Source organism: Sinohyriopsis cumingii, chromosome 14, assembly GCF_028554795.1.
Source record: "Sinohyriopsis cumingii isolate HCF-2022 chromosome 14, ASM2855479v2, whole genome shotgun sequence".
NCBI lineage: Eukaryota > Metazoa > Mollusca > Bivalvia > Unionida > Unionidae > Sinohyriopsis > Sinohyriopsis cumingii.
In genome coordinates, this window is record NC_142974.1 from 15,821,278 (window position 1) to 15,836,567 (window position 15,290).

The window sequence follows — 15,290 nt, forward strand, 5'->3', positions numbered from 1 at the left end:
GTGAGGAGACCGTGGAAAAAGAATCTCAAGACAAAGACGACGAAGTTATAATGAAGTCAAGATGGCCAGAACAAGAATCGCATTTAGTCTCCTGTTTTGCCAAACACTTGGTGGAAAAAATGACGGAATTGATCAAAAAAGAGTGCTATGGATGTAAAAACGATCATCCCAGTCAAATTCAACACGATAAATGCCTGATGCTGAGTCAAGAAGAAAAATTGGACGAGTATCTGGACGAAGCTTGGAGTCTCATCTCGGACGAAGTCGTGTTGCATCAGTGGTATAAAGACTTGCGTGAACATTCTTGTCCACCATTAACCACTCAAGAGATCGATCGTATCGAAGCTCTCCTGAATCAGAGTGAGGAGACGAAACGAAGAAACGGTTATTTGTCAGACATTTTCAAGCAAAAAGTCAGGATCGAATTGATGACTTATTATTACCTGTGAAGAAGAAAAAAAAAAAAAAACATGGATACCTGGGAACTTTATTACCTTTTGAACCACAGTTCGTATACGGCTTCTTGGAATCCTGTCGTCTGTGCTAAAGATGAACTCCCTCATCGCAAACCTCAAGACCATCTAGCTTATGTGATCAACACGGACGACAGTCATCTCCCAGGAACCCACTGGGTAGCCGTCTACTTTCCTCAAGAAGGATGTGTGGAATATTTCGATTCGCACGGATTGCCTCCTTTGGAAGACGATATCATTGACTTTATGAGAAGAAATGCTCAGACCACCCGATTCAATAATGTGAAATTACAAGGCACAGATTCCTTGGTGTGTGGACAATATTGTGTGTATTTTCTGCATCATCGCAGCCTGGGCTATTCCTTAGAACATTTAGTGACTCATTTTGATCCTCGTTCTTCTTCTAGAAATGATGTCAAAGTTGATCAATGGTTTTGTGACCATTATGCTTATCTTTTGTCTCTAGCTAGGAAACGTAGTGTCCATCAATGGCCTAATGACTTCCAACAATGGAAATCACACTTTCATTCACCACGTTGCCATCCCTGTCCAAAATAATGTGTAAATTGAAAAAAAAATGTTTGATGTTATATTGTTGGATTATTGTTAAAAATGTTAGAGTTGTTTGTTAATGTTAAGTGATTTTGAATAAAAAATGTTGTGTTTTGAAAACAAATGCCTTTGTCTTTTGTTTGGCTATAAGAATGTTGATTCATGCTCTTTGACTTCTCTCTATCCCTCTCATGACACTCATTGAACGTTGCGGCTCGAAAACCGTGTGGGGGATGTTTTCCTTCACGTCCGCGCTTTGACTTTAAGAACCGGGGTAGTTGCCAGTCTAACCATCCATTGTCGACTCATCCTCCTACGAAGATGTGCTCCAAACTAGCTATGCTAAACGAAGCCTACGTGAATTTGCATAGGGTCAGACACAGTCTGATACCGAAGCCAGAAGAGATAGAGAATGTGAGAATGTTAAAAGTCACTGAAGACCTGATAGAAGAGCTCTTCAGAGAAGAAGTGAACAGGGAGAAAGAAGAATGGACAGAGAAGTACAGACTTCAGAGACAGCAGCAACAGCAACAACAACAGCAGCAGCAGCAGCAGCAGCAACTTGAACCTGACAGAGGCTTTGTCGATTGTCGTATCGACACCAAAGAGTTCTTCTCCTCTTTCCGAAAAAGCAGACCTATCCTCAGAGGACGTCGCATTCTTAGAAACTAAAAGATTGCCATAGCAAACAAAAAAAAAAAAAAAAACAGCCCATTCCAGGGCTACCCAATACTCTAGAAAAGAAATAACAATCGATTTGCCAATGTGTGTATGTACAGTAGTGTGAATATAAACACTGACTCTTTTTTATAGTGTGAATGTTTGTGTTTGTGTATATGATTGTGTGTTTGTAAGTGCTCACGTACGTTTGTGTGGATAGTAGATTAAGATCATGTTTTTTTGCTGTTTGAGGTGTGGGGTGAGTAGATTTGGAGTTTGATTGGATTGCTTTGCGTATGTGAATAGTATATTATTTGTTTAATAAAATTTTTTAGAACAGAGATGGGCAGTATAAAAAAGTGAGTGAGTGTTTCTTTTAGGTCCGCGCGTTGTTTGGTTATGATCTAGGTAAGATCAATTTTGTTTTAGGGGATGTTTTCCATCACGTCCGCGCTTTTAGTATAAATTGAAACTCGCTTGGCAGTCTAGCTACCCTGTTCATTCGTTAACAAGACAATGAATACCAGAATAAGCAAACTTCTTCAGGCGCCTGTTAAATGAACTGGTAGCGGAGGCCATAGTAGAAGAGGGAGGAATAAAGAAGGAAGAAGAGGAGAGAAGACAGAGGGAAGAGGAGGAAAAGAAAATAGGAGAGAGGATGGCTTACAAGATACCAGAGACAGAGGATTGGGGTGCTGAAGCCAATCATCCTCCCTCTGCGCTCTCAAGAAAAAAAGTAAAAGGAGACTGGGGAAGAAGATGTGTGTGTGGTGCCAGGCCTGGAAGGTGCCATCATTAACCAGGTGTCACTGGAGTTCAAAAACAAACAGCCCTTTTCAGGGCTACCCCAATACTCTAGAAAAGAAATAACAATCGATTTGCCAATGTGTGTATGTAGAGTAGTGTGAATATAAACACTGACTCTTTTTTATAGTGTGAGTGTATGTGTTTGTGTATATGATTGTGTGTTTGTGTGGATAGTAGATTATTGGGCTTTGTAAGTAATCACGTATGTTTGTGTGGATAGTAAATTTGGGGTTTGATTTTAATGCTTTGCGTGTGTGGATAGTAGATTTTGGGTTTGTTTATTGTTGCTTCAGGTATGTGGATAGTAGATCATATGAAATGAGAAAAGTAGGGGATGTTTTCCTTCACGTCCGCACGTTTTAAGTGATAATCTAGGTAATATAACTTTTGGGCTTTAGCGGGATGTTTTCCATCACGTCCGCGCTTTTCGTATAAGAACCCACAGTATTCGTCGTTCAAACCATTCTACAGAGAATAAAAAAGAAGATGGCTTCAAACCAACTTGATAAAATGAAAACATTGCAAGACGTCCTGGACAATTTGGGTATGATGGAGCAAATGTTAGTTAGGCTAAACGAGGATCACTATTCTTATAGTCCCCATCGAGTGAAGATGGAGATGAACAATTTAAGAAAAGTAAAGGACATGATCAGTGCTCTGATGAAAGAAATAAAGGAGGAGAAAGAGGATGAAGAGGAAAGGATAAGGATGAGAGAATGGAACGAAACAATTGAAAAAGAAGAAGAAAATGAGAAGAGGAAGAAAGAAGAGGAGGAGAAGCAGAAAGAAGAGAAAAAGAAGAAAAAGGAGGAAGAAAAGAAAGAAAAGAAGAGAAAAAGTGTAGGACAGAAAATAAGAAGCTGGTGGAGAAATAGAAGAAATTAAAAGAAGTAGACGAAACCCAAAGGCCCTTTTCAGGGCCACTCATAGGTCTCGAAAAGAGATACACTTTCAATTGCCTACCCTTTTTTTAAATTTAAAAAAAAAAAAAATCCCATGTTAAATTCCCCTTGTCCCTAAAGTAGTTTTTTTTCTCCCATGTTAAATTCCCCTTGTCCCTAAACAAGCCCAAAATCTATTCCCATGTTAAATTCCCTTGTCCCTATAGTGGCCCAGCAATTTTTCCCATGTTAAATTTACATAGTCCCTATAGTGGCCCAGGGGTGTTTTTAATGGTAAGTCCCATTGTCCCTATGGTGGCCCCCTTAACTACTCTTCTAACCTTCTTGAACATGCCCATTGTTCCCCAGTTGATTGAAAGATATACATACAGTCAGAAATGACAAATCATGCACTTACCAGTCGGAAGGAATCATTAATCCGTCCACATGCTATTACAAAAGCAGATTTTCCTGTATCTTTACACTACTAATAAAAACACGTGCCATATTTCCAATACTGAAAATATACCTTTTCCAAGAAACGTGAACTTCAAAGTTCAGCAGATGGTTATTAGCTGGGGACTGTGTTTGCAGGATCTTTCATACACGGGGAGAATTTTACAATCGATATGAATTACACCAATTCATGGCCGCACGCACATATTGGCGATGGGGGAGGGGGAACTTAGCCCCCTCCCCGTTTTCACCTCTAAATATGTTTTGGCTTACATCTATACAACATAATAGCTGACCACTACATGTTCCACCCTCACCCCCTTCCCGAAAATAGTTTTAATTCCAAACAGTTTTAATTCCTTTAGAGAAAAGGAGAGTTATATACGATAGTGACAGATTTCTAATTACCCATAAATAACCCAAAGCACGGTCAATGATGCTACATTTTACTCTTTGTCATGGCCTAGAACTGTGTACCTGGATCGAGTCGTTTTTTAACATAGAACTTTTCTAAATTAGAACTGATGAAAATAAAAATTTATCCTTGTAATAAATATTAATTATGTATTGTTAATTTATGTAATATCCATCTATTATACGTGATATTACCTCAATACCATCAAACGTTCATATTGTTATTTTCACACGAGTAAAATTTGCTTATTTCGAATGGACAGGTCACGCAATAGCCCTCACTGACATATTCGTATTATTATGCCTTATGTAAACAACATTTACATTTACGTGTGGGTTTAGAACTCTTTGCGCAATATTTAACATACGTAAGATTTATAATTGTTAAGTTCTTGTTGTTCGTGGCTGAGGTTGTATCAGCAGTACATACAGGTGGATTCAATTGGGAGGATTATTTTGATTTTTATAAAATATTATAAGACCAAATGGCCTTCAAAAAAATGCGAAGATGTGCTAAACTGTATTGCAAAAAATTGAAGAGTTCGTTTAACGTTGAAAGAAAATATTGAGTGAGAAAAAAATCTACGTTGGGGTTTGCATGAGAAATATTTATTCTGCTTCTTTCTGCTGTTTAAAAATTTTCTCCAATTCTCCTTTCTGCCCATGTTTAAAATCCGCGACGTACAGTAAGGAATGAGAAGGCGGCGAAGGTAGTGGAACAGGAACAAATTCTTGTGAAGAAGAGAGAAAATCCACTAAATCCCAATTAAAATCGGTCTCTTCTGGAAGTAGAATTCTGGTTGCTTTGGTAACCGCTGCTATGCAATCACTTCTCGTTTCCACGTCCTGTGCACCCCAATTCATTGTCTTATATATAGGGAATGTGACGTCACATGTAGCAGTCTTCGGACTGGAAGACATACTCCGCACTGTGACTGAATTTGTTTGCGCGTGTTAGGATCGGTAAAAGAACTCAATCAGTTTCGATCCGCTCTTCTGCTATAAATAACAGCGGTTCACTTCATTCCATTCACATGTTCTCGTCACAAGACGCGGACTAACGTAGATTCGTCGACCCTCCTCACGTTGTTGCTTTTCAACCCGGACTATCCCATGCATGTCAGATCATCATGGGCAATTATCCAGATCACAGAGACAGCCCTTTGGAAACGCAGGATATATGTGGAGAGACGAGGTTGTCTGAAGAGTAGCGTAATCTACGGTCCTGAGGTCAGACGAAGTTTGAGGAAGAGAAGAAGGTATGTGCTATGCCCTCTATGTTAACTGAATGGTGTTAATTAAAAAATGCCAAAGGCCCTTTGCAGGGCCACTACATTGCCTCGAAAATATATATATTCTCTCTTGCCTAAAAAAAACCACATTTTAGTCGATTTTATGTGTGACTGATTGATGTTCATCAATCAGTGTATGTGTACTATGTCTATATCTCTATGTCTCCATTTGTCCATAGAGTAATGTGTATTCAGGTCAGCCCCTTGCCACACTGTTCCTCCCGATTGAGGTCAGTCACTTGGAAGATTGATGCCAGTGTCCAGCACCGTGACGTCACATCTGTTCAATTCCTATAGACTTCTAGACAGACTCAGGCTATTGTCGGTATACATTCATATGTTAAATTCCCTTTGACCCTAGACAGATCCACCCATGTCAAGGTCCCAGAGATCCTATAGGGTCGACGTACTTTTTGGTATGGAAGTACTGTAGGTTCTATATTGCCCCCATTCACTACTCGGACCGTTAGAGAACAGTCCATCCAAGTAAAGGACTAATTATTTATATCCATCAAGAATATCAATAGAGGGATTTTAAATTAAATTTTGCATGTGTGATCTTTTACTCAACCGAATATAATAATTTTTGTTTTCTCTGTGTTGAATGTAAAGTTCCACAATATCTACTAAACATATCAAGGTTATTTTCTCGCATGCCAGAAGGATTATCTGTGAAAAGTATATTGCCATCAGACAATAAAAGCATAATAACACTGAGCATCTTTACAAAGCTATGAGTCCTGTAGTGTACCTCTGCACCATTTTACTAGCGAAAAAAAAAAAGATTCTAGGTCACTTAGGAACAAGTAGAACAATAATGGAGATAACGTTTTCCCTTGTCTTAAACATATTTTTCATATGAGATAAACCCGAAAAATTCACTGTTTACAGAGACACGTGATTTGATCTCATTATAAATACTTAATATAACATTAAAACATTTTCCCATAATCTAACTCGTCATGCATTTAAAATAGTCAAAGGCTTCTAGTAATACAATACCTTGAACCAGTCTTTTCTTGTCAACATTATTTACCATATTCCAGTAACTCCTTGGATCGTTTGATTGTAAAGTACGTATTTACATCTGCAATGATTTGTTCTATAACGAGCGTAATAATTTTCAACAGTTTGTTTATATTCTATACAAGCTGAACGTCCATAGTTTTGCAAAAAAAAAAAAAAAAAAAAAAAACTATCTTTGCCTCTTTTGTCAAGTTGTTGCTCTTTTTCTTTACTTTTTATATCTTGATATATGGTTTGTGTACTGTTGGTTTTTAATTCTTCTTTTCTCAGTCTGTCTTTTAATCCGAGTTCTCATGTTAAATCTGACTTAAACCTGTTTATGTCCTTTGGTCTGACTGTAACTGATTGAGGGGAATGCACTGTTGATAAATCAGCTTGATAACATTGCAAAATAATGAGGAACTTTCTTCGATGTCTTTTCATAAATTAAAAGATCTATTCGATGTGCAATCAGTAATGAAATATTTAATAGTTCATAATTGCCTTTTCATTGAGTTTGACTTTTTTTTTACAAGAATTATTTTGGGATACTCTAATTGTATGCTGGAAAATCCGTTCATACCGATATACATGCGGTGTACCAGATTCAGGTTTATCGTAGCCTGCTACTACCTTAATCGGATCAAGCTGGATCAGTGCATGAAGGTGATGTGAGCTGGTTATTTATGTTCCTCATATTGCTTTACAGGAAACGATTGTGCAGTTTAAACTGAGAACAAGCCACAAAATACCAACGAAGAAAAGATCATGACAAGCGAGCTGACGTGTGAGTAGAAAATAGTATCATCAAAGAAACAAATAAAAGGAAAATTACATGTATATGCAGAAAGACGATAAATAAAAGATATGCTCAAAGTAAAACCATGTATTATTACCGTTATTTACATGAAAACTATAGTATTTCATATCAGTTCACTAAATGAAAAGACAGTAGTGCATACCCGTGCTTTGCATGAAAACGACAGTAGTTTTCACCCGTTATTTAAATGAAAACTACAGTAATTCGTCACCGTTCTTTAAATGAACACTAAAGTATTTCATATCCGTTCACTAAATGAAAAGACAGTAGTGCATACCCGTTCTTTACATGAAAACGACCATAGCCCAGAAACGTTTTTTTTTTTTAAACGAAAGTAGTCGATAATGGTTCTCTAAGTGAAAACTCCAGCAGTTTATAGTCGTTCTTTAAATGTTAACGACATTAGTTCGTAACCATTCTTTAAATAAAAATGACACTAGTTCGTAACCGTTCTTTAAATAAAAATAACTTTAGTTCGTAACCGTTCTTTAAATGAAAACGACAGTAGTTTTCATCCGTTGTTTAAATGAAAACGAAAGTAGTTCGTAACCGTTCTTTAAATAAAAATGACAGTAGTTCGCAACCGTTCTTTAAATGAAAACGACAGCAATTTGTAACCGTTCTTTAAATGAAAACGACAGTAGCTCGTAACCGTTCTTTAAATAAAAATGACACTAGTTTGTAACCTTTCTTTAAATAAAAATTACATTAGTTCGTAACCGTTCTTTAAATGAAAACAACAGTAGTTTTCATCCGTTCTTTAAATGAAAACGACAGTAGTTCGTAACCATTCTTTAAATAAAAATGACATTAGTTCGCAACCGTTCTTTAAATGAAAACGACAGTAGCTCGTTACCGTTCTTTAAATAAAAACGACACTAGTTTATATCGGTTTTCTAAACTGTAAAAACAATCATAGTTCATAGCCATTCTCAAAGTGGAAATGACAGTAATTGGTAAAGGGTCTTTAAATATAAATATAATAAAGGAAACCATCATTTGACGTACGGATACCAAATAGCGAAATATGACAACGACCCACCACTTATTATTTGTCTTCCAACCCGAAATTTTTTCGTATTGTCCTTAAAAAGATATGAGTAGCAATAGATAGTAGTATAATGTATTACTACGTTTGCTTCCAGTCGTGAAACCTTTAAACACAAGTCAAATTGCATGGGCACGCGTGTGTGTGTGTGTGTGTGTGTGAGAGAGAGAGAGAGAGAGAGAGAGAGAGAGAGAGAGAGAGAGAGAAGAGGGAGGTACACATTGTTATCGATAGGTAAATTGTCTCATTTACGGATATCGGTGTATGTGGTGGTGGAGGCTTTGGGATTGCTGGATGAGTGGTGGAGTGGGGCGGTGATATGTTTACATTCAAAAGGTGCTTTCCTCTTTCCATATTTAACCAATTCATTGAATACAACTAAAATCCTGGATGGGTTATGTGCTCTAACATTCACCTGCGTTTGTTATTAACGGTTGATTTTTTTTACAAAAGTGGCATAATAATATTTTAAAATATATAATGTTGCATAATAACTTAATGCATTCACAAAGAAATATTCAAATGAAGGTGTGGGAAGCGAACCAATGGTAAACAGAAAACAGTAGTGAAAAATACAACAAAATAGGAAAATATGATAAGACTTTTTCAGCGTATTTAGACTTCCACAGCCATTTATATTTTAAATCCCATGTTTTACGTTGAATACATGTCGTCCAGATCATTTCCTTATAAAAATTTTGCATACGATTCACTTCTTTTTCAGCGAAATATGTATTTATCTGTACTCTTAAATGGAATCTTGCTTTGCTGTTATAAATGCGTATTTATACTAAGTTTTCATACCCACACCAAGTACATCGTTTCTCCTTCTAAGTATACTTGTGTGAGAAACTCGAATACATTTACTGTAGAATTTCAGATATATCATAAGTTTGTCCCAAGGTTTCACACTCCACGTTACCATACGCGTATTAAAACCACTGGAATTGCCTTCCATGATTCGCCAGACATCATCAGATATCGTGTATTGAGAACATATAAAACATTTATCCATTTGATAGTCGATCTAGCTATTCCATTTGCAGCTAGATCCATCCGCACTAGTAAATGTTCACTATCAGCTGAAATTTAAGATTTGTTTTATTGTTTTTGATAATTGAAAAAATGTATATTAATCATAACATGAAAGAAACCAGGTTGTGATCGTTGTTGTTGTTATGTGGTTTAACGCCATTTTTCAGCGCGAGACTCGAACCCACGCAGTCAGGTGATATGGCAGTGATCCGTAACGGTCAGCACTTTAGACCACTCGGCCACTCGGGGCTCCAGGAAACCGGGTAAAGTATATAGTATAACGGTACCAATTGCGCAAGTCCAGGTGGGCGGAGCTAAAGGTGTAGGGAACATTGTATTCAGAATGAAAGAACAACACTAGCTGTGATTGATGCATTATGTAAGAGTTGTACTTTCTGTTTGGCTTTAAAAAATGTTGAGCCTCTTGGCAGCATGTGAGTTTATGTTAGTTTCTATCTAGATCACATTTTGTATTTTTTTATGATTTTTTTTAAAAATATGGTACACATGGCTGAAAATGTGCTTGTTCTGACTAGATAACTCTTACCCCTGTCTAGTTCCAGTAGAGTTATCTTAAATGCAACGGAGTACCTGGTTATATCATTGTCAAACTGACAATCTAGCATTTTTCTCTGACAGTTGTGACATGCATGCTGAAGTAGGATAGAAAGTATATTTATTTCACAAAACATTAGCATTGAGGTATATGGAAAAACAATTGGTACCGTGATACCTATAATAATACCTGAATTAGGCCAGTTCCAATTCATTGCTTACTACCAACTTTTTAGTCTTGCGTGTGGGATATACATGCCTATGGCGCCTAATATATGGTGAGTGAGGGTTCATACGAGGCAACAACTTGAACACGTAAGTCGATGCATATTGGGTTGAGTAAGGTTGATCGACGCGATGGAACTATTAATTAACAGTGCTGTGATGGTGCAAAATTTTGTAGAATAATTTCTGTGCACAAAAATTAATCTGTTTGTAGTATACATTTTACAGTACATTTTTTAGTTCTGCATTTTCTTGGGGTCTGCTCAGCGTGACGCGTAACCATTAATTTTGATGTATTGGCTAGGAACGCTATAGCTTGGCAACTTGTAATAATTAAACTGTTTGGGGTATGAACTGAGTTTAAATTAGACCCGCTTGATCACAGTCAGAACAGACAGAGGGGCGCGATGTTAACGTGAGGTCAAAGAGATAATCAATCCAGCATGTGCCAGAGAATATTCTAGAAAATTGGAGTATCTTTGAAATAGGTGTCATAAGATGATATTTTCCAGAATGGTTATTCATAAAGGCGGAATATTGGAATAATTTCCTGACTTCTGTGGGACTGATACGAATTTTGGGGGGGTAAAATAGTAATCCTGATTGGATAAGCTAAACGAGGGATGTGTTCCCAGACAGAACTCAGGGGTTTTAAGAGTCCCCTCGTAAATTTAAGCAAAGTTTCTGCGGGAAACAAGGCGTTCTTGACTTCGGATGAGCAGAAAGTGTTCTCCAATTATAAATCGTCAAAGGGACAGGAAGTCTGGAAGAGATCCGTATCTAGAATAGGACAGGGAATTCTCTGATGTTAAGCGAGCTATGGTTCAGAAAGGCACAAAGGGAAAGAAAATAGCACTGCAAATACCGGACTGCGCAGTGGGAACAAGAGCGAGTCTTCGACTAAGATATATGCTTACCCGAAGAGGCTAGAGAGATAGAGAGAGAAGTAACTGAAGTACGAAGACACTGACAGATCACCAACACTGATATAGAAAGACCTAAAGCACCAGGTGATACTGTGATGTCGGCAATCTGTGTTCGATTTGTCACTCAGTTATATGATGAAATTTGTGTATCAGTAACAGAACAGCTAAATTAAATTCGCATTATTTTGTAACTCTATTTCTGAGAGAAAGCGAATCATTTGCATATCAATTTGGTTTATATAATTGATTAATTTATTGTATTTTATATACGTTGGGTTGTGTTATTCTATTCTAAGTCTCTACGTGGGGTTGTGTTATTCTATTCTAAATCTCTTCCCAGGCCTATGTTATTCCATCCTTTAATTTCGTACTGCATGTTATTAATTACTCGATCTGGACAATGACATCCCCAACATAAAGATAACATAAACTCTATGGGGTTGGAAAAATATGACACATCTTTCCCACCGCGGTCCACCACAGTTACAAACTGTCGAGATTGTGTCTCTTGCATGTTGGAAAGTTATACAACTCATACAATAGCTCTTTGCAAATAAGAGACACATTTATGTACAGGCCTTACTCGTTGTTGTTGCTTCCTTCTTTCATACTGTAGTTTCTTTTAAATACTTAAAAGCATAAAATAGCTGATTTGTGTGTGTGTGTGTGTGTGTGTGTGAGAGAGAGAGAGAGAGAGAGAGAGAGAGAGAGAGAGAGTATGAATAATCCTAGCAGTGTGCGTGCGCACACGTGTGTGTGTGTGAGAGAGAGTGTGTGTAATCTAAGTAGTGTGTGCGCGCGCGCGTGTGAGATAGCGTGTGTGTGTGTGTGTAATCTAAGTAGTGCGCGCGCACATGTTTGAGATAGCGTGTGTGTGTAATCTATATAATGTGGGCGCGCGTGTATGTATGTATGTGTGTGTGTGTGTGTGTGTGACAAGAAGAGAGAGAAAGTGTGTGTAATCTAAGCATTCTGAAACTAACCTACTAATCAGCATACCAACCTTCTCCAAGTACAACCTGAGAGAGAGAGAGAGAGAGAGAGAGAGAGAGAGAGAATAAGTATGGTGGGTGGCGAATTGTTGTATGTTTCTGTCTCCTCTAAAATAATGGCAATTTGATTTGTTTGATTTAAATGCAGTTTTCAATGGCAAGATGCCTGAAGCATTTGCAATTACTACACCCTTACTTTTTAACGCAATGCGCATGTGTCATGACGTTTCCATCCTTTCAATCTGGAATTGAGCAAGGAAGCATCAATGATTCAGACATTTTCAGCTTACTGAAGTAAATAAGAGGGAAATTCTCTGTTGCATGTTGCGGAAGACACCTGGCAAAAAAAGAGGTAATTTGGGTTTTTAATTAAACAGTTTGTTTTTACTGATCTTGCTCTCCAGGATTATCAAGCCTCATGGTAAACCAAAGACCAAAACTAGTGAGTGGACCAGCCCTTTTTGCTCTAATTGAATTGTGAGGAACATTTTTGTGGTATCGGCACCCCACCAGGTACCTGAGCAAAATGCCCGAAGGACCTCTAATGGGAGCATCGAAGGATCCGTTTCGAAAGATTGATCTGTCTCGAATTCCCATTTCTGTGGTAGCCATCTTTTCCAGAGGAATGCCTTGCACAGCTTTGTTTGCAAATAGTGCAGGTGAGTGTGTAGCAAGTGTGAGCATCTGTAACATTCATCAGATATCTATTGTTTCTGTTTAATTTAAATTCTGTTTAAACCATTGATAATTACTTTTCTCATAAAGAAATTTACAGATAGTGAAACTTTAAACGGCCTGGCGATTAACAGATTCCAGCTGCAGAGATAACGATTTTATCTTACTCAAAATACAGTCTATTTGTAAGGACCATTAACCGTTAAGATCACCTTATGTCAGAATGCATGCAGCGTTTGGATAGCTAGTTCACGCTTTCTGAGTAAAGAAAGTAAGAGAATTTTATATACATATAGAAGGTGATACAAATAGAGACTGAGTGGTAATCTTGTCATTCAGGGAAACAGCTCTCTGGAACGGTCTGGGACAGTACGAAAGACGGGAGTCCGGATAAGAGATCAAGCGGTTTGGATAGAAGGATCAAGAAAGGTCAAACGTATACACGTGAAGGTGGGAAGACCTGGAATGCATGGAGACGAAAACGGAAACCGACGCTAGGTGATGCAAATAATGCGAAAAGATTGTGCTCTTTTCACCACTCTCGTTATCATGATGAAATGAATCAATAATAGAACACTGCTATTGAAATTATGTAACGTTAATTTGTTTGAATCTGACACTGTTAGTTTGTCATTGATTAAATGTCATTCTTTTGTCTAAAGGGGTCTTATTTCTTCTCAGTAGGTATTGCTGTTCTATTTATCCACTCACACCTAGCAATAAAATCGAGGGAGGTCATCCTCTAGATAACGATAGCCGAATCTAACTAATCACCTTTCTTTACGGTAAAGAGGGAACAGCGTTACAAGTATATAAATACGTGAAATCACCACAACAGAACAATATGTAAATGCACGTATTTTGCTCACGATTGTATGTTCTTTCTGTTCTCTTGTTTTGTTTTCCATCTTCAAAAAAGGATAAATAGAACTCCAAAGCCTCTGTCCACTCTCTCAAGCTAGCTGAACTGTCCTTTGTCATATTTATATATGTCTCCCTGTCTCTCTGTTGTCGGTCTAATGTCGATTATTGTTTATTTGTTTAATATCCAGCTTATAATAGTGAATAATTATGTTGTGATATATCAGTATTGGATTTTTGAGATACAGTATATGTAAAATGCATTTTTTAAGTGACAAAAGAATCATCTCGCTGAACTATAATGCAGTGCTGTCCAACCTTTTAGACGCCATGGTCCTCTGAAAAATGTTTTTTTTTTTTTTTTTTTTTTTTTGGAAGCCAAGGACCGCAGCAGAAAACTGAAAAGCAACGTCTATGTAGCTGCTCGAGCTCTGGCGGTCCATTTAAAATCAGCCCGCGGGCCGCGGATTGGACAGCACTGCTATACTGCCTCGAATACAGAAACTCTTATGAAAATATTTCCCTATCGTAAATTTCTTTCTAATGAAAGCAAATATTAATGGTTTACAAAGAATGTATTGTTAATTTGTATTAAAGAGAAATAAAGATGAATAATGTATAAATGCTGCCTTAGACTTATGTCTAATGCATATTTGTAGCAATATGTAACACGGTTTAATATTAGTCGTTGTGCTAGCCGCATTGTCAGCTGCTCGCACCTGTTAATTCAAACTGACAGTTCAGCTGCCCTTGATGGGGCCATTCACCCGCAATTTTTTTCTAAACGCAAACATATGGGGAAATCTCCACGAATGTGTTTGCACCATAGCGCTAATAAGGCGAGACTTGCACAGGCTTTAAAGGCTTTGTGTTATGGCTGCCTATTGGTTTCCTGGACACTTGCCATGCACCGTGATGAATTAACTTAGAGCTAATTAGATTTGCGATGCTGGAGTGCCCAGCTGGATGGCTAGTTGGTGAATAAGCCACTGGGAGGTGAAACTAGTCGTAAAGATGAATAACAACTTATATAGACCTTTAAAAACAAAGAAGGTATAAAAGTGTTATACGTATTATTTTGTACACCAATAAATGCATGCTATTTATTTTAGACATAGGTGTAACAATATTTTACACTGTACAGATTATTTGTAATTAAATCTTTGCTTACTCCAATATAACATTTAGTAATTATAATACGTATCTGTTATTTGTAGATAATAATTACATAGCTCAATTATATAAACAAAGTAGATGCTAGTAATAAAATTCCAATCTGAAGTAACCTTGACCAGCATGTTGGTTTTACTACCAGAACTTCTGGTTAAAATATGAGGCATTAAACACGCAAACGTTCGGTTACAATGTATTTTATAGATTATTTTCAGATACTATTTTTAGCTGGCCAAACCTATCCCATAACCGTATCCGGTACGGTCATGCGCATTTGAGTGAAGGCAACTTGAGTGACCTACACTTCTTACAGGAATAGAACATTTGTCATTATAGATCTCCGCACTGTAAACAATAATATACCAGCACACAAGTATAAGAGCTGAAACGTATGTTTCATCAAGTATTTTTAACAATAAATGAGTATCTATTGGTTTATG

The 15,290-nt window shown here is 37.4% G+C and overlaps 1 protein-coding gene across 1 annotated transcript; it reads left to right on the top strand.

The window, feature by feature from the left end:
• The first annotated feature begins 12,239 nt into the window (after positions 1-12,239).
• LOC149783316 (uncharacterized) lies at positions 12,240-13,727 on the top strand. Its single transcript, XM_089931541.1, has 2 exons — positions 12,240-12,800; positions 13,156-13,727. Exons 1-2 carry the CDS (start codon positions 12,668-12,670, stop codon positions 13,383-13,385), a joined length of 363 nt encoding a protein of 120 aa, XP_089787667.1. The 5' UTR covers positions 12,240-12,667; the 3' UTR covers positions 13,386-13,727.
• The last annotated feature ends 1,563 nt before the right edge of the window (positions 13,728-15,290 follow it).